The 21,164-nt window shown below is 41.9% G+C and overlaps 1 protein-coding gene across 1 annotated transcript in view; it reads left to right on the top strand.

Annotated features, from left to right (window-relative positions):
* Positions 1 to 2,149: 2,149 nt before the first annotated feature.
* Positions 2,150 to 21,164, top strand: part of glra1 (glycine receptor, alpha 1) — a 115,627-nt gene continuing 96,612 nt past the window's right edge. Inside the window, exon 1 of the mRNA XM_030062805.1 lies at positions 2,150 to 2,312. Within this exon, the coding sequence (XP_029918665.1) occupies positions 2,242 to 2,312 (71 nt within the window). The 5' untranslated portion in view covers positions 2,150 to 2,241. The remainder of the gene's footprint in view (positions 2,313 to 21,164) is intronic.

Raw genomic sequence — 21,164 nt, 5'->3', positions numbered from 1 at the left:
AACAAAACAGGAACTATATATTTAATTATATTTATTGTATATCATAAATTGTTCATACTCCAGAGAATGCCTGTGTTTAAGCCCCATAAAGGGTTTTGTGTCTTTTTTTTTTTTACCTATTCATTGCATCTGTGTAAATATTGGTATTCGTTATGTCTACAATATTCCTATAGTATTTTTGTTTGTTTTAGTTAAAGTACAATCAATCATACAAACATACAAATACAAACTCACTATTGTAGGCCCTACAGTAGTAATATGTATGCTATATATTTGTTATCATAGGAGACAAAATAAAACCATAAAGATTTTTAAGCATAAATAACTGTTACTGCAAATGAATTTACCAGAAGGTCAGAACTGATTACCATATAGACTATTTATAATATGATATTGTCACACCACAGGAGATTGAAAAAAAAAATGCCATGAAGCCATGAATCCCTATAAGTCTTGTATAGTTTTTTTTAACGAGTAACACACACACACACACACACACACACACACATTGAAACACCATAAGTTACTTCAGCAACATTATAGGGAAATCACTGGAAAAACACAAATGCTATAATGTTACCACAAAATCACAGTTCCAATTGGATTTTTATGGTTATATCAAAGGAGATAAACAATACCATTAAGCACGTAAAGGTCACTGTAAACTCACTGCTGACTACCACAGACACTGTGAGTCTCTTTAGCCGTGTTATAAGGTCACCATAAACTCACAATAAGTTCCTATTATAGTGATTTTTCCTTAGGGGGGTCTATGCGTGTGTGCGTGTGTGTGTGTGTGTGGTGGGGGGGCATAACCCGCATGCGAGTGACACCTCCTCTGGCCAATCACAAGCTGCTTCCAGAACCGCGGGGGCCAATGGCAGCCGCGTGTGGGCGTGTCTGCCCAAGGTGAGGTGCGTTTTTTGGAGTTTGCTAAATGACTGCAGCAAGGAAATACAGTGTCGGAGCGCACCGAGGCTGGCTCAGCTCTCTACTGTATGTCTATGTGAGTGTGTGTGTGTGCGTGCCAGGCAGGGGCGAGTGCAGCTGCTATCCTGCCATGGAAGAGGCTTGCCCGGCCCGTCCACATCAGCCCACCGCACCGGTTTCCACGTTATTCTAATAGTCTCATTCCTCCTGGGGATTTAATCGAAGCGGTCCGCCGGATGGGAGCGGATGCGGAGCGCAGCGGCCGCCGGTGCGTCTCCAACTTGACCACCAGACAATGGGAGTAGCTGTGCTGTGCAGCTGCAGCGCCAACTACTCGCCCTTGGGAGACAACAACTACGAGAGGGAGAGCGAGAAGAGGCAGAAGGAGAGGAAGAAGAGGAGGCAAACTACCTGCAGACCTCCGTCTCTCAGCAGCGCCGGGACTCCCGCAACAGCCGGTGCGCACGGAGCCAGAGCAACGCGCCTGCTGTCTCTGGGATGCATGTGAGAGCAAACCTGCAGAAGATACCGCCAGATACAAGGGGGAACAAACACTTGTGTGTGCGGGGGTATATTCCGTGCATGTTTTGCGTTGGCAACTGTGGATTTAGGAGTATACACACATGCACAGTTTCTCAATCGCCTGGAGAAGTGAGACACTGAGACGCAGCGCGCATTTTTTTTCTTTTTTCTTTTGGTTTTCCATCACTGAAGGAATATGTTTTATTTCCCCTTCGACTGCCGTGGATCGCACAGACGAGACCTCAGAGTAATTGGGTGTAATTGCGTGTCAATTAACAACAGCCTGTGAGCAACTATCCCCTCAACCCCCCCAACCCCCCCACCCCCATCCACCCCTTACTCGGACCCCCCCAGCCCCCCTCCTTCTCCCCGCTTCCCCCAACCAAACCTGGACGAGATTCTTCCCGCAGCCCGCCGGTGTCTGTGCCGCTGTCCGTGGTCCTGAAAGAACAAACACAACAACAACTAAAAGTCCTGAGTGGATTTTTTTTTTTTTTCGGGGGGCCGCTTGAGGAGGATTTCCAGCTCCACGGTGGCGGCGTGAGAGCGGACACAAAGATGATTTCGTGGCCGGTGAGGTTATGAGCATCCCGCGGTTCGGTGCCGGCGACTCTGGGACCTGAAACAAGCGACGGAGAGGACGAAGAAATTTCGGCTCACCTTGGGGGTCTGGAACCATACCCCCTTCCTCCTCCACCTCCTCCTCCTCCACCCCCAAGGATTTGGGAATTCAGTCTCTCCAGAGAGTAAACCCCCCTCCCCACCACCAACACCTCCAACCCCCCCAAAATGAGACTGGCAAAAATGTGCCGAATAAACGTGCTGGGGATCTATTTGTGGGAAACAATAGTGTTTTTCAGGTAAGCAGAGGCATGAAATTGACTTCATATGGGCAAACAATGATGTGTGTATGTGCTGAAGGGGGGGTTAGGAAAGGATCATTTGCATTTTTATTGCTTTGCTGCTGTCTGGGACGCGCACGGAACGGGTGCCGGCTAGGGCAAAAGTCTTGAACCAGGTAAAAGAGACAGTTTGTCGGCCTAAAGTGACACGCTTGGCAAACTTGCCTCAGGTTTTTGTGTTATTTCTTTCTCTGTGTTAGCCTGCCTGCACGTAGTGAGTTGCACTGAGTCGCCAGCTGCATTGAATTGAGGCGGCAGTGGCACAAACAGCGACCGCTTGCGGACGGTGTGTGTCTCTGAATGTCAACAGGCGTGTGTGTGCGAGCATGTAGGGGAAGAGGGGACAGGGCTGCAAAGGGAAGCCTCTCTCTCTCTCTCTCTCTCTCTCTCTCCCTCTCTTTTTCTGTCTCTCAACACACACACACACACACACACACACACACAATTTGTATGTGCACACACAGTTTACACCACAGTCTTTGCATTTCATGATGTTCTTATCAAAAATGAGTGCAAAAGTAGACTAAGTTGAGTTCCCACATCAGCAACTAACACTAAGAGGGGCAAAGGTCAGAGTCAGAGCACCACACACACACACACACACACACACACACACTGTGAACTTACAATGGATGATCTTTCTGTTTCAATCAGTCGTTCTATAGAAGCAAGAAGAGTGAATTCTGTCAGTCAGACACAATGACAGTGAGAAAAAAACCTATATTTTTCTGCCAGTTAATTACAATCCTCCTCTTTCATGAAAATAATACATCTGCTCATCTCATTTGTCATCATTTGATAAGAATATTAGAGGTGCTGAGGGCTTGAGGGTGGGGGGATCACTTCTCATTAATTTCATTCAATTCATTAATTGAAACAGCAGTTCATCCTAATGGGAACTGAAGCTGATTTTACTATTCTGCTCTGTGTAATTCATACTGGATCAGAGCGTCAGCGAAATGTCCTGTAATATAAATAATAACAGGACAAGAGGGCTTAATTATTTCTTTGTGTGTGGCTCTCCATCTGTTGCCTGTGAGGTTATGAGGTGTAATATTTTGTGGAAATGCTTTTGCCACCAGCTGCAGTTAAACAAATTTTTGCATGCCACAATTGTTCAGGGTTTTTTTTTCACAGTGTTGTTTTGAGGTTATGGCCAGTTCCTGTTCCTCCTGGAAACAACATTTCTCTTCTTTGCTTCCTAAAAAGTTGCCTATTCATCAAAGCCGTTGCTCTGCGTTCACAGCCCTTGGCAACAGAATCTTCTCGCTAGTGTTGCAGCAATAGGCGGGACATATGGCGACGCCAGTGTGTGATTGGACGCTTATGGGTGATGTCGCTCCAAAGTTAAGCTGCAGCCAATCCTTCCTCTGTGACAAATGAGGAAATGAGGAAAAGAAGACCATGGTCAATATCAACAGATGCCCGTCTTCCCTTCCGGCTGTAGAGTATTGAATGGACTGGTTTGTCACTGGTGGTGTGAATGTGGATTCGCTCTGGGTGTTGAGCAGTGACTCTGTGTTGATGGCAGATTTAAACACAGGGAGCGGATGATAACCTGAGGCTGTGGGCTGAGAGCCGCTGGCAACACAGGAAAAGAAGACTAAAACGGTTGTGGTGTTTGTGAATATTCATTGTTGGTTGTATCCCTTGGGCGGTTTGTTCAAGATGAAGACGACAGCCTGTTAAAAATCTTCAGTCATCGTAAAATTTTAAACAATAACACGAAATGTGCAGGATGCATTCAAGCGATAGTTCATGATATTTTGAATAGTGTGTTTTTTTTTAAAAAGTTCCGCTTCATCAGGTAGTATGCAGAGGAAGCGATAGCACCGACAGGAGGGACAGAGAGAGAGAGGGAGGGAGAGAGATAGAGAGAGGTTCAGTTTGTGACGTGTGTTGGTGGCACTGGGCCAACAGGACGCCTAATGCATCATCAACAAGGTGAATGCATTTAATAAATAATGATAAAATGTTGGATGTGAGCACCTTTCACCTTTCTTAAATTGCCCTCCGGGGATTATAAACACTCTTAACAGGTTTTGGATTCTGCCAGTGGTGTTGAATATGATGGGCTCAGGCAACAAGTCAATTCTGGTTGCAAAATAACAGTCCACCTCTCAGCTAATGACTGCTAACAAGACAATAAAACAAAGTCATTTTTTAAAGAAGAGGATGTAATGTAAGTCCTTGTTGACAGTCTGTATCGGCTACATTTTAGATACTAAATGACTGACTATAGGTGACCATCGTTTGTTTTCCAAGAAGCCACGGAGTATTTTGGGAATATGCTCTTCGTATTTACTTGGAACCTCTGTTTCTCCAATTTGCACTGAATGCATATTGTATGCAAATATTTCATAATATAATTTAGTACGGTGTTTTGGTCCCGCTTTGCATTTCCACCTCACAGGCATGTCACACGTTTCACTTTATTGCATCACGTGTGGATGTTATTTCCCCCGACTGGCCCGGCCTCGCAGGTATTTCATTATGTGAACTATCAAAGGCATTTTTCTATCTTCTGCTGCGACTCCTTCATTTCCATTGAATAAGGCAGCCGTTTGCAGTAGGGAGGGGGGCGAGGGGGGGTGTATAGGACAGGGCTGGAGTAGTTTTGCATTCAGTGCACACTGTTTAGTTAATGAACCAGAGTCAGGATATTGCCGTCTCAGCTCCCGGGCTTGGACTCTGCAGTTCCCTGCTTAATTGATATCTCTTTCCCCTCCGTCCCGACCCGGACCCCCCACACCTCATTCCACATTCAGCCTTATTACTAAACATTGATTAGCCTGTCAATGGCCAGGGCCAGACCTGATGAATACACATTTAATGCTTGCACATCTCTCTCTCTCTCTCTCTCTCTCTCTCTCTCTCTCTCTCTCCCCTCCTATTATTCATCAAATAGGCAGGAGAGCTGTGAATTTAGATTCAGATTGGACCTGCAAGAAATATTCATTTTAACAACCACTTTTTATCCTGTATTCATTCTTAAATCTGTATTTTCTGTCAAAGTAGCTGAAAGAAGCAGCCGAGGAGGTGAGGTAATTTCCCTTGTCACCAGCGCATTTCAACTTGCTTTAAAGAATTTTCTCGAATCAAGTCACATGATCGTTAAAGACGCTGAGTGGTGTCTCAAGACATTGTCACTTGTTTCAAGAACATTGGTGGAACAAGTGGAGCGGACCCTTGACCTCTTTACTACTGGTTGCTCGCGAATGTTGGTCATCTAGGAAATGAAGCTTGTTCTGCTGTTGAGCTGATGACAAATCTCGCTGGATGAGAGCACGAGCTGCTCAGAGTGCCTTAAATGCAAATGTAAATGAAATTAATTCACTCCACTGGGTGATTTTCTACACTTGTTTTAAACTGAAATTATAAAATAGGAAATGAAATGACTCATAGAGGCTTTGCAGCTGTGTCACAAATCTGTCAACCACATCTGGTTCCATCATGGAGGAACATTAAAGGATTTCTGTCAGTTAGTAACGTCTTAGTATGTACAATTAGAAACAGAGGGTTAACTGGAAAAAGGCTTGTTGTGCTTAGTGTGGCTGCAGATCCATTCATTAATGCTCTGAGTAAAGGCCAATTTATACCCTGTGAGACAAATGTCACATGACTCATCCTCCAACATTTTGATGTAATTTCCAACATCTTGTAAGACATAAGCCACTCATCACATACCGGGACAACTGAAACAGCCCAGACTCAGGTCACAATTTGTCATGTTGGTTTGTTGGCCATCCACAGAGCACGGGCCGCCCTCCATTGCTGTGGAGAAACAAACAAATCTGAGGACTTGAGTGTCCCACATATTGCAGACAGGACCTTCAATGTTGACTAATGTTGTATTACAGTGTCAATTATGATCTCTAATTCAAAATACTCTTGAGTTGTATTTTGACTGCCAGCAGGCTAGTTATGTCCTTGTTAGCATGCTAACAATAGCTTATGTCAAGAAGTGTACCATTTATGATATGTTAACAACAAGACCACCAACCGTTGAGTTTTGTTGAGAAAGTGAAGTTGTATATATTGAAATATAATCACACCCACTTGCACCCTAGAATGGAACTGATCAGCAAAAAACAAAACCTGAAGTCTGTGGCGCAGTTTCATTGTTATTTTAAGGACGCATTATCAAGATAGTAATGTGCACCAACATAGGCCCGTGCCAACACATGCACACTCTGCTTGTACACAAGGATGTCTGCTAAACGTCATGGAGCTTTGGTGGAATCCTGCTTGTGCTGAAGACGGTCTACTGGTGTGATTTAACTTTGTGCATGAGCTGATCCATTACCATTATTGCAGAGAAGAGTCCCTTCTTACCTGGCAAGTGCACCATTATAATAGCAATCCACCAAAGTGCAAGTACACATGGCTTTGAAATGGAACGGTATATGGCACCCCGATTGGTTCCACCCAAAACACACCCATAATTCATTAAGAAACTCAGTACAACCCTTTTGAACTATGTGTCCGATGCAGCAATCCCTCTTTCCTCCGTTAAAATATTGAAAGTGGACTTGGACACACCCTAAATGCACTTGCGCCGTGTTCTTAAGACTGTGCACTTAGATCATTAAACCAGAGCCCTGTATTTTACAGTTCAAATGTAAGTGGAGCATGTCTGATCCAGAACCCCGGGAGAAGAATCAATTTGAAGTGTACAGAAGGTGGACATGACATTTAACCCTTGCTGGAAGTGTACAGTATAGACTCTGTGATCAGTCAATACGTTAGAATGGTTGGCAGACTTTTGGACAGTGATTGACACATCAGCCAATCTACATTTTTTAGCAAGTACAGGTTGGAGCTGATGTTGATATGGTGATATTTCAGGGTTTGTACAGTAAGCCTAGGGAATACTCTCTTGAAGCAGGGGGTTGCTGATATTTAAGTGTGTGTGTGTTGGCCTGGATATTTGTTTGTGTAGGTGGAGCAGGGTTTTAGGTGTTTGTATGCATGTGTACATGAGTTTGAGCCTCCGACGCTGTGTGCTTGTGTGTGTCCAACTGTATGTGAGATTGTGTGTGTGTGTGTGTGTGTGTGTGTATGTGCGTGTGTGTGTTTGTGCAATGAGCATGTGTTCCTGTTTCAGGGACGGGAGTTATATGCCATAACTGGAGCATATGTATGCCACAAATGTGGTCACACTCGCTCTCAAGGGAAATGCATATTCACTGATTTCAGTGAAATTAGAAACTAAATTTAGTATCTCACAATTGTGCAGAAGTGGAAAAATGAACTACACTGTGTGCACTTTGTCATTCAATCATTTATTTATTTAAAAAAAAAAAAAAAAAAAAAAAAGCCAGGCGATGGAGGTGATTTCCTAAGAGGCTCTTTATATGTTTATGGAGGCGTTTGACGCAGTGCAACCGCGACAAATAAAGCCTCTCCTGCGAAACAAATGAGTTTCCTTTCCTCTGATCTTGTGGTTTGGTCATTTCACATGCCATTTTCCTCGCTGTGATAATGCAGATTGATCACCTCGCACGTTTCTGGGGCTTGCACAGATCGTTACTATGCACGCAAGCCTGCAACAGCCCTCTGCATGCAAACTATTCATCTTACCACAATGAAATGTACAGAGTGACCTTTGCCTCCATGGATTTCTATATTGAATATGCTATATAATATATATGCCGTGTCTTCTCAAGCAGAACAAGCACAGTCAATTTGAACAGAGTCTAAACAATCCACCTCTCTGGGTTGAGGTATGGGCCCTGCTCCTCCACATCTTTATATGCAACACAATGAAGCTGCTATTCATGTGGCAAATCTATGCAGAATCCATATGGATATTATAATCTATAATTTATATCATCTGAGTGAATATTCACTCTTGTATGCAGCCGTGTACCTCTCTGTGAGCCGCTGGAAGGTAACCTTGAGGCGGCCTTGAAAAAGCAGTGTCACATAGAATCCCTGTACACCTTTATTTAGGAGACACGCGCACACACACACATGCGCGCGCATCCCTCGATCACGTCACGGGGTAAATTAAATCCGACTCCGCCAGCTCATGAAATAAATTGATATTGGAATTCAATGATTTTGAGAAGGTCATCCATTCTTAATTATGTTTTTTTTTTCTTTGTCTTATTATTTTAGGGAGAGAATCCTTGAAGGTCAGACGCTGTCGAGTCTTGGTATTAAACAGAAGTTTTCAGGCTGAAACGGTTGGATTGAAATGGAATAGAACTGACTTTTTTTTCTTCTGTGAGGAGAATGACTTACAAGTAATAAAGCCCTAGTGGTTTAGTCATTAAATAAAAGGTTAGCCAAGATGCAGACAGTCAAGGCACAGAGCTGACAGAATGACTTACAGGAATGTCATGTTGCTCTGAGTGATATTTCACTTCCGTGTAACGTTTCTAGTTTCGGAAGGCGTTGCTGGCTGTCACCACAGTATTTACAGTCACGTCGCAGGCTGGCCTCCATTTCCCTGACTGTGATTTCAGCCTAAACACGGCAAATGAAAAAAAAAAAAAAGAAGAAGAAGCTCTGTTCTTTGTTCTCTTGTGTTTTTGCAGAGGATGAGGTCAAATGATTTTTTTTTTTTCCAGAGCAGTAAAGTTGCTTCTTGAAGTGTCTAGCTTTATACTTAGAACAACACAGAGTGGAGTTTCCTGTTTGGTCTTGTGGCTCAGTGGGAAAAGCAGGGGAGTGATGCTGCCCTCATGTCAGATAGGATTTATTGTGAATGCAAGCCACTGACCAGGGAAAACATGAATCTTGGTGAAAATAACAAGTGGGGATTTTTTAAATCTCTAATATCTTCCACTTAACAAAGTTCAAAATTCAAAATTATTTATATTCCTTCATATTTATGTCCCTACTATTATCTTTAGTTAGAAAACATCGACAAGGATGTGACCCAGATGTGGCCCAGATAATGATGTTTTAGGCAGTTTTCGGGGGAATTTCTTTGTGAAAATTAGATGTTTTCCTCAATTAATGTGTATTCTCTATGATTTTTTTTTATTATTATTCTTAGTTTTGTGCTTATTTTGTAACTCTAGCAAACATTGTGTTAATATTATGGTGGAAAAAAACTTTTTCCAAAGCATCTTGCAGTATCATGGGTACATGTAGTTTGTCATTTGGGGGGTTGGTGGGAATTAAACTCTGAACTCTGGCAGTGTTATGTAATGCTAACGTCATATCATCAGACGCAGAGGAACTGGGGGATTTTTTCACATGTTTTAAATAGATATTCGCATATCTGGGACCATTCTGTTGTTTTTCTGATTCCGACAAACAAATGCAACCTGACATCATACTGATGTTTTTAAGTGTAGTTATAGTGTAATATGAGAAAAAAATTGATCTCCCATCAGTGGCAGTGTTAGTGTTTGGTGCTGGTCCCTCACAGTCAAAGGGCAACGGCTTATAGAACCGCCATTTTGCATCGATGCTCAACAACCATAAAGGGAGAAATCCATCATACAAGAGGCTCAGAAACGAGGACTTTCCACCACAGCAGCAGCAAATAGACCACAATGCAATACAGCAACAACACATAATGATTTCTGATTAAGCAGCGTGACTGTTGCTTGTTTGATCGCGCTCTCCACCAAAATATAAAAACTGCATGCCAAAAGTTCACACACCCTCCCTGAGGCTGTGATTGAAAGGCATTCTGGGGAAAGCTGGAAATCGCTGACTGAAGTTGAAGTAGATGAGGCAGGTTGAGAGATGGTGCGCAAATCATAACAGTTCATCACAAAATAACTCCTGCAACACGTCACAGATTGATGAGGCCTAACCGTGCAGAGAGCATGTCAAGGTGGAATTTTCCTTTGCGGGATGGCTTAATTTTTTATGTGTACTGGATGTGCAAAGTGCCATGAAATTTAATATTTTAGCTGATGAAAATGTTGCACCGCTTGCCCTTCTTCACACAGAGGTCACAAGGGTCAGCTACAGAGCAGCAGCCTGCATGATGGGGGATCGCTGCCACGAGGGACTCAACCATGAGTCTTTGGCTCGCTCATCAATGTTGGCCCTCCCTTACGGAAATCATCCAGCATCAGCTCTCACACACAAGGGGTTCAACTAAATTAAATCTAGTGTATTATTTATGCTCTTGTCCTCGGGCCGTTTCATTTGCTCTGCAGGTAGCCCGTGGATATTTATCACTCAACTTTCCCATCATAACAAATGGAAATATATATATATACCATGATCAATTTCCCCAAGTCCTCTAATGAAAAACAATCGACTGCTTTGGTGGAGTTCTCTAGCGTCTCTACAATAATTAACTTCTGGGCAGGTTCATTTCCAAAACTTGATGTATGATAATACATTATTGATTAGCCGACAGAGACAGATTTGCACCATAAATAACAGAATATATTATCAATGACTTTTCATCGCTGTGACTCAAGTTACAGTGAAAGTGAATTCTTGGGAATGTTGTGAATGTTACCGGGCTTTTCTGGAATGATGGTGGAATGAGTGTCAGCAGACGGTTTGTGGAAGCTAGTTGTTGTTGTGCAGAAAAAGCTCGTGATTTAGAAAGAGGAAGAGCAAGAGGAAGTTTTACCTTCATTTCCACTGGTTTATTTTTCATAGAGAGACTGACACTTTTTGGCAGTTTGCCCTTTTTTTTTTTTTTAGTAACACTTGTGTGTACTCTCTTTATCACTTACCAAGATTTGAGCATTAAAAGTCACTTGAGTTTGCTTGCAGGGTGTTTTTGACTGTAATTTAATTTAAAAGGGTTGCATAGATGTTGCCCTTCTCTGCCACTGCGGTCGTGGCCTATTCTGAGTCAACGAGTGTCAGCTATTATCTGATAACAAGGTCATATTTTGATAGGGTATCCCTCTTTTTAGCATATAAAAGGCTTTTTAATCCTGCTTCACAAATAAACAAATTGTTGGATCCAGGAAAATCCACCAGACGGGCGTCTCTCAGTGTAGAAATGACTTCAGGTTGTGGTTTCGTGATGTTATTCTCACTCCAAGGTGAAACACCAGTGAAATACAAAAGGAGGCAAGAAGCACCTTTATTTATTAGACGTACACTATTTTGTGTTTTTTCATTGAGCCATCAAATATGTACTCACATGAAAGAGACTCCTGTGGGACACTGTAGATGACTTGTGCATTTGGCGAGAAAAATGTAGCACTTTTTTGATCCAAAAACACATTAATACGCACCCCGAAGCTGCAGAATGTGTTGGCGCCACACAGCCAGCAGGAGGAGAAAATGCCAACCAACAAAAAACCACTGAAGCAACAAAAATAAAACAACCAATATTGGAAAAAAATAACCTTAACAATGGAGGGAAGAAGATGGACTTGGGGACAGGGAGAGGAAAACAACTCCATTCTCTTCTGCCAGTTTCCAGCAGCAGAAAACAAGTCTGAGTGTTTTCTCGCCAATATGCAGTTCAAATGTTTTATTTTGTTGTTCAGTAGAATGGCCTCTTTAAAGCAACCAAATAGTGCTCTGTTTGGTGTTGTTCTCAGAGCAGCAGCGTGTGTGACGCAGCTTGCCCACCCATGCGTTGGAAATTCGTTTGCAATGAGCGAGCAAAGGTTCGCCGGGCGAGCCAGGCGGCCCTTTTCTTCAGTGCCAGGGAAGCGAGCAGCCCTTTGCCTTCCTGAGTGCTGCTAAACGCCGGGATGAGATCAATTAGGGATTCAGGTCTTCAGAGGCTTTAGCAACATAATGAGGTACACTTTAGGCTAATGATTGGAGCCTTGTATTAGCCTGCACCTCTCGCTCACTTTCCCTCTTGGATGTGTGCATATTACACACTGGCACAAGACGACTCAGCTGTTATTTTATTTATTTATTTATTTTCGGAGTCTTTTTTTTTTTTTTTTTTTCCCACCCCTTGCTGCGTCAGCATTGGCCACAGGTCTCCACAGTAGCCATAGCCAGCATTGATCAGATATAATTAAAGCAAATCTAAACTTTGATCATGAAAACCCAGGGAACACGTCCTGGGGGAAGGCGATCAACAGAAACAGATGGAAGGCTTTGGACGGCGGATGATTACGCTGGCGGCTTTGTGCCGGTTACTTTCGATTCTGAAGCACTGTACTTCACACTGGCCCTATTCCAGCCTATTAACCTGTGCATGTAGCTCTGGAATCATATTCAAAGTGGACCAAATGATAATCTCCCTCACAGATAAAGGCGTCATGAAGCTGGAACTATAGTGCTGTATGTACAATGATGACTGTATACTTTGCATGCATTACATATTGAGCAGAGCTTTGTTACACACTTCACATTACTGCAAAAAAAAAAAAAAAAAAAAAAAAAAAAAAAAAGGGGGGGGTGTAGGCAGTTCTTACAGTTGTCATAATTTCTTCCCCTGTTTTTGGAAGCACTTTAGCTTGCATTAATGAGCGTGTGCAGATTCAGAGCTACTAAACAAAGCATTTTGGACATGGCGTATTTAACTCAATATGTCATTTGAGGAGTAGCGATGGTCTGGTTCAGAAATTGAGACCTTTGAGATGAATCAAGCACACAGATTTAATAAACCGAAACACATCAGTTTGCAATTTAATTACTGAGGATGGGAGTAAAAGACATAGATTGCCAGGTCATTATGTAACATCACAGCTTGTTGGAAAAACAAAAAAAAAAAAAGAAAAAAGAAAAAGCAGAGTCATAGCAGACCTGCGCTGACAAAACTCGACCCTCATCTCCTGGCCTCTCGCTCAGCCACAATAGGCAATCACAGTGTGTCTGCTGTTATGAGAGCCATGCTGCGGCGTGCTGCGTGCCTCAGGTATTCTAATTAGAAAATTGCAATTGACTTGATTTGCATAAGTGGCCTTAATAAATCAGGTGCTAAACTGGCTAGGTTTAGCACATGGTAGCAATTAGCGTGCCTCATAGCCTCGAGTCACAGGATATCGAAGCCGCATGTAAACAGGCTGACCTGAATAAGACCTTAACCGAGTATGACCTTTTGCCAGGTTACTTAACTCCCCGCATGAAAACGCAGCCACACTTATTAGGTAAAGCAGAATGATGCTCAGCTCACTGAATGGATTTTACCGAAGTAAATATAATTGTTTTCTTTGGGACTGATTATCATAATATTGATCGTGTGTAGCTCATCCTCTGTGCTTTTTATCCGTGCAATCCATCCTGCTGAAATGTTAGTGTTGCTGTTAGCATGACCTCGCACCTCCGTGTTGATTTGCAGCTGATGTTTTTCTCATCGAAGATTATTTTGCTCAGGGCCTTTGAGATTGATTACTTGGATTATTTAAAATTTATGTGACTTCAAATTTTATTCTACTAATTAAATATATGATGGTTTTAAGATAATTTACTATGCTTAATTTAATTAGGGCAGACGTGCTTAATCTTTCTCAGCCTGGCACCCGAATCAAATTTCTATTTCCCTTGGATGCTGGCTCATTAACTCTTATTAGTAGTCATGTCAAGAGGAGGCCCACCAGCAGAGTTCACAGCCTGTTTCGGGCTCTGATCCTCAGGTCAAGAAAACACGGAACAGATTATTAGATGAAGGTTGCCGCTTGTACGCATAAACATGCACACTAGTGAACTTTGATTCTAAAGGGACGGTAAACCCAGTGAAAAACTGGGATTTTAGAGTTCCTGAAAATCAATAACTAAGTTTTAGGGGCTGCGTTTCCTGCATTAATCATTCCTGCAGGCTTGAGTGCTTATTTCCCTGGATGTTATTGTCTCAACTGGTGGTTCAGACCAACTCTGGTGGAAATATCTTGCTTGTTGGAACTATCTTTGCAATAATATGATGGCAAATGTATTCATATTTAACATTAATGTAGAGCACACTGCCTAAAAACTTGATTTAAGAATGTGAGTTTAGCTCGAGCTGCATATCTAGATGGAAGCTTTTGTAAGTCTTCACCTCTTCTTGTCTGCTGATAAAATCCTCAGCGTGCCATGCTAATGAGCCAACAGTTACTGCTGCTGTTTGCTGAAGCTCGTGCGTGGTACCGCAGGGTAACAGATGCAATTGAAGACTCAGATCAACTCTTACATATGAAAGTAACCTTTTGATCCCTTCCCAGCAAAACTGACTGTTATAGTCTGGAGAAAACAGCTGTTAGGCCTCTTTCTGCAAAGAAAGGACTAAAAATTCTCATGGTTTCATGATGTTTTCTACACCCAGTGATGGCAATAAAAACCATTTTAATGAAAAATTTTGCATTTTAGTTTGCCATTACCAATAAGGGTGTGGACACAGCATAAGTCTGTTTGTGCTTTGGCTTTTGTGCAAACTTTTACTTCATTGCATTTTTGTATTTGGTTTGTTTAAGTGTGCACTGGCCAATTACAAGTAAGCCAGGGCTTATTATCAAAAATCGCATGACTCACAAGTATCTCATTTATTGGACAGAATTTTGCTAAGCTGTCATATCCAACCAAACTGGAGAATTTGCACTAGCATGAAGAAGAATTAAGCTTCATTTTGTTCTGCTTGGCTTTCCAAGCATGAGGAACCGCTGGCTATAAGATGTCAACATCTGTCTCTTTATACCCATTGGTCGGATTATGTTCTCACTGCAGTTATCTTGTGAGGGGACCGAGACATTTTCAGGTTATTTGGTGCCAACAGAGTTAAAATTGCATTATTCTTACATGGGCAAACCAGTTGAATCAAATGAGGAAGCACTGCAGATTTCAGATAAACTGCTCAGAACATGTTGGGGATGAACGTGCCCTGAAGGATCTCCCTGCTCAGGTTATTTCACTCATTAAATATTTGAGGAAGCTGGTAGATGCAGGATGACAGTGGGATTAGCTTAGAGAGTAAAGAAAGGGCCTTGGAACCAGGGTCATTTTTTCAGCACTTCTAACACAGATCAGAAGGATAATCACTGCTCTTTTGGAATCTGGGATCAGGATGATTTAATTGATTTTAGGTCAGTTTTCAAAGCAGGATCAGGTCTGATGATTATGATCCCGACACCACAAGATTTGTGTTTTAATAGTCCTCTGTCTTGGCACAAGTGACATTGCAGCATGTTTATTCAAAAAAAAAAAAAAAAAAAAAAAGTGAATTCTTTCAAGAACACACAAGAAGACAAGAGGGTGAACAGTGTTGCTAACAGTAATGTTCATTTTTAAAAGTTTTTGACAGCTTCCAAAATGACAGTAGTTGTGTAACTTTTAGATTCATTATAAAAATGCAAATCTCAAATATTATTAGTTGTGCATAATCAATTTTAGGGGGCATAGGGTGATTTTTCCCAAAACCCCCAACAGTTACAACACAATCCAATACTTGTACATTACTTGGATGGTTGGGTCTGGATGTTGAATCAGTGTTTTTCAGCCACATGAAGTCTGTATATAAGGTGATGTGTGACTCAGCTTGATTCGTTCCTGCACTCTGGGTCTTCCAGGGATTTTTCCATTCTTTATTTTATTTTATTTTTTTCTTGACCTCTGTTGTTCTTTGGAAAGGTGACTGCATTGTTGAAAGTTTTCTGCACTCACTTTCATGCCTGGGAGCTTCCAAGTGCAAGTACAGTGGCGGAGGAACTCCATGGGGGCAATCGAGGGTTAGGTGCTTTGTTCAAGGGCACATCAACAGCAGAGAACTCCTCAATAACCCTCCACACCCTCATTGTCCAAGATGGTGTGAGATTCGAACTGACAGCGTTCAAGTTACAAACCCATTTTTTTATCTCTAGACTTCCACAAACTACAAACTGTAGGAAGTGGGAGCACACACACACAAACACACACACACACACACACACCCCGCCCCTCCAAAATTTCACAGTGTCAAGCAAATTCAGCTGAAGGGGCTGGCCTGTGCTACACGTCCGGGAGAAATTATCTTTGTGTAGAGGACACGGTGGTTTAATCCCAATCTGTGACTAATCTGATTGCGCTGTTGTCGGCTCCCAACAGCATGTTTGTTCAATGCTAATTTGAAACCCATTTCACACGGGTCTTATGCTTTATTGTATCATCTCGGCGGTACGTACTGTGTCCAAACAACAGAAATTTGTTTTGCGAGAGCTTGATCCTATCACACTCCCGGTTGTCGCTGATGTAAAGAGGATTAAACTCAGATTCGTCACGTTGTGGCAGGAATTATTGGCACTGAGATAATCTCTGATCCGCCTAATTTGCCATCACAATAAAAAGAATTGGATGAAGTCTGATGCGTCTCAAAAACCTGATGTCTTGCTATTGATTGGTATTGACTCTAAGCTTGCTGGCGCGGCAGTTTTGGTAGATGCCATCAGCGCCCTTTTATCTGATCATTGACGATTTAGAGATGCTGCTTTTCACCCGGCCGACCAGCCATCACAGTGACGCCCCAGTGGTGCCTATAGTTGTTAGGCGCTGGCAGGCTATTGATAGTGTTGTCATCAATAAATTCATGTCACTCACTGAGTCTCGTGTCACCTCTGTGACCTCAGTCGGTCAGGGTTAAATGTTAAATCAGACCTTGAGTGCATCAGGGGCCTCGCCAATAAAAGTAGGTTTTGATTTAATCTTTACCATGAGCCTCGGATTTTTCCAGCTGTGTCTGTTACACCTTATGCCTGAGGTATGAAATTGTCTGCACGAATAAAGCTTTGTTTGCTGATTAAAAGGACAGTTTTCACAATTTTATTTTCAAATTACTGGACGCTGATTGGCCAACGGCAGCAGATCCTCTAATTCAAATTAAGTGAACCTGCTGAGTGGAGGCTTTCCAGCTAAAATGCTGCAGACTGGCCTGATTGGATGGATTTCAGTAATTTGTTAGTGAGAGGAGCCAATCACAGCCAAGTCACAATGTGATTTATTTCCTGAAATTCGTCTGCAACTGTCTGGAGAGAAGGGTGGATTTTTGAAAATGCAGCGGCAATGCATTTGCATGGACGGAAAATGTACAGTATATGGTCAATGCACAATTTGTGTGCATCAAACTGCAATCTGAAGTGAAGCTACATTTAATGTCTAATCGTGATTACAAAATTAATGGATAAAATTTTTTTATATTACTACATATTTGTAATATTTTTATATTACAGGTTGCTTACAAGTCTGGCAATCTAGGAACTTGTGTTTGTTCTGCTGTTGCTCTTGTGGGATACTAGCATCAGCAAAAGACCTAAAATAAAAATGCCATGTTAATATTTTTCAATGTCACCTTGTCAACGTCTGTTTCTTTCAGTCTCAACTCGTCATTGTAAGTCACTCAGGGTTGCTTATGAGCACTTCAGCCACAGTAAATGTGTGTTTTCAGTTCTATATAAAAGACAGTGTGTTATATCTGGTGAAGCAGGACATGAAATGCTAATGCAGTTTTAGAGCATAACAAGGCATCTGTTTGTGAACTGTTATGCCTAATCCAAAAATAAATAAGTGAATAAATAAGTACAGTTGGATGGCAAAATGACCAATGAATATCATTGTAGCTTTTAGCTCACATAACCACATGACACAAGCAAAAATCAGATTTAATCAGAGTGAGTGGCCTTAATATAATCCTATCTAGACCTCTATGATATGAAAACAAAGACTTATGTTTAAGAGTGTAGAATGCATATATTTTTGTAACTCTGATGAATATAAAATCAGGAAAGATTCTGTGAAGTGTAGTATGAAGATTTATTGTGGAATTAATAATCCTTGTTCTAAAGTAACAGTGAAGTTACACATTTTGGTTAAAATACATGGTGAGAAAAAAAAAGCACCATTCGTCACTGGTGCTGTATAGGTGCAGCTGTTTCCAAATTCAAACAGTTTGTCTGTCTTTCCATTGATGTGTCTCGTTGTCTTCATGTTGATGCTGCACGGCAAAGCCAACAAATTGTGACAGTCGTCTCAGGTGAATTTGTCAGCACTGACAAATTTGGATTTGAGCGTTCCAGTACCACTTTGCATGCCTGTAGATCTGATTTTTTTTTTTTTTTAACCCACCTCCATGTAGAGCAAATGGCAATTGAATATAAACGACGGCATGCAGTATTAGATATTTACCAAATGTGATTGAAAAAATCTTAATTATTACATTTTTAACTGCAGTGTGAATATGAATGCAGCCTAACAGACAGGGAGAAACTGCCTTTTATGCAGATTTTCAGTTTCTGTTGCCTTTTTTTGCATTGATCAAATTATTGCTATAATGTTTAGAGTAATAGTGACAACAACACAAGACGAAGTAGAAGAAGAAGAATGATAAATGCACTATGCTAATGGAAATTTTAACTTGTTTTGGCACTACATGTCAAATGTCAGAGCAGTATCTCACTGAACTAAATCAAACTGAAGTGAACTGAAATGAACTGGAGGAAATCGAGGATGCAAATTATCAGCGATAGAAAATTGCTCGGTTTTGCCACTAAGCAGCCTGTTGTTATGATATCTGGGAGGAGGGAGAGAACGAGAGAGAGAGGGGGAGAGGGAGGGAGAGAGAGAGAGAATTTAAAGAGACAGATGGCATCATCACCCTTTCAAAAAATGTATTATACCTCTGTCCCGAGTTACTATTTTTATTTTTTGTCCCCATGCTTGTCCTTGATGATGATCAGTGACCTCTTGACCTCCTTCCTGCTGGTTGCTGATGGGGAAACGCTCATGGTTTCAGCTGCGTCTGTCAGATGGCATGTCAGTCTCCAGCCTGTGGATTTCGCCCAAATGTGGAGGGATGCATTCCAGCTTTGTGTCCTGGCATTTAAAAATATCACACTGATTGGCCTAATGAAGGTGCCATCATAAAAGGTCACAATTTGACCTCAAACTCAAATTTGGTATCTCACAAACCACTGATTCAATTTTGACAAAACCTCAAGACATGACGCATTTTGGTGAGCTCTGGCATTTAAAAAAAAAAAAAAAAAAATGCACGATTGGCGTAACACAATTTCAAACTATGACTGTCCATAACTGCTACACCAGCCATCTGATTTTGATGATGCTGTGATGCATCTTGTTTCTGATTGGCCCGGGAGGTTTTTGGGAGCAGCCTGTTTACTTGCTCCAGATTTGTCCATATTCCAGCGGGCTCAGACTGAATCATGAGGCAACAGACTGAGTCAATAATCCGTCTTACACTACAAGACTATCTGTGATTGAGTCTGTCGCCTCTAACTGTGTCTGTCCCCTCTCTGTGACTATGACTATGTGTGCCGGCCAGAGATGCAGCGGGGACTAACCCCACTCTAAAACTGACATATATAATTGTAAGTTATATGAATGGAAGATGTTTTGACACTAGAAAGGCCATTTTGAAATTTAAATATGTCATTCTTTCTCTCAAGGTGTCGTTTTACAGGTTGCCCCAGACCCATTTTCTGTTGAAACTAGTGTTGTTACACTTTAAAAATCACTCATGTAAATAGTAGCTATAAATATTTATACAACACCATTTTAATGTTTTAATGAAAATGTTTGTATTGGTGTTTTTAACCTTATGTTAAGGTCTTTTTTTTTTTTTTTACATCACGGGTGGTCAGTCCCAATGTGCCGCCAACTATGCTAAGAATTGGGCTAAAAGTCATTGAATGGCACTTTGTTGTGAGATGGACACACTAATGGGAATACTGGGGGCCTGAGTTAATCTACAACAGAATATAGAGCAATATGGGCTCATGGGATATAACTTTTTTGTGCAAATCTTCATATTACTGGCATGTACAGTGAGTGACATAGGTTATACTGTATGAACATGTGTCTATGGTATAAATTTCAGAAGCATCGACAGAACCATGATGGCTGCCTTGTGAGAAACTCACATTGAGATGAAGCCATACAGTTTTCTGTAGTTTGGGCCATAATCCAGGGTGTGTGAGCATTCATACAGAAACCTAATTCAAATGTCAAAAATGTGATGAACTAACCCGCAAATAGTGACTGCAGAGGACGTTGGGTTATGCCACCATAAATCTGCAGGGCCATTAGACGGGCAGCCCCATTCATCAGCCACCTGATCTAAATGTTACAGGGCTGGATGTATGAGCGTGGCTATGTCAGCGGGGTTATCAAGTGCTCTCCTCTCATCACCGGGCATTTGATGAATGTTTCATAGAGTTAGGCCCACAACAGTTTCAGAAGGTTAAAGCAACTATGCAAGGAGTTTTTAACTGGTTATGAAACAGTCTCTGTTTAATACTGACCTACATAAGCAAGACCATCAACAAGATGATTGGCTATTTCTATGTAGTTATTCTGAATACCTGTCACAAGGTCGGTGCCCCTGTTGAATCTGATGGAACAATTTAAGGCACGCACACCGGTGACCTATGTGGCTCTGCTGTATTAACCCTCACTCTGCCTCCGGCTCCATGTCTTGTCCTCCCTGCCTTTGCTGTCACTTCCCTCGGCCATGTTTTCCTCCTTTGCACAAAATATCCTTACTGCCGGTGTTGCATTTTGCTGCATTGATATCTTTTTCAGTGATGCCAAGCCAAACTTTCAAGGGTTTGCCACACTCAGCCATAATCGGAGATGTAAACAGACGTGTCTCTTCTCATGTTATGTTAACAACTTTCTTTCACTTGCTTTCAAAATGAGGCCAGACCCCCCCCCACCAACTCACCCCCGCTCACACACACACATAGCCAGGCTGATGTCAGCACTGTCAGGCACCACTAGTCAGCAGAGTGGTGTTAGCAGGCTAGCACACACACACACACACGCACACACACATTTCAGGCTGTTGAAAGTGTGGACCTGTCCATTTAGTTTGGAATAATGTTATCATAATGAAGCAGCAAACCTGCATGCAAATTTTGTGTCACTAATTTTATTTTCACAAGGACAGGAGCTCAATGACAGCGCCACGCATCTGTTGCATCATCAATGTGTAGATAAAGC

The sequence above is a fragment of the Myripristis murdjan genome, chromosome 10 (genome assembly GCF_902150065.1).
Source record: "Myripristis murdjan chromosome 10, fMyrMur1.1, whole genome shotgun sequence".
Classification (NCBI taxonomy): domain Eukaryota; kingdom Metazoa; phylum Chordata; class Actinopteri; order Holocentriformes; family Holocentridae; genus Myripristis; species Myripristis murdjan.
This window is presented reverse-complemented; position numbering and strand designations above follow the sequence as displayed.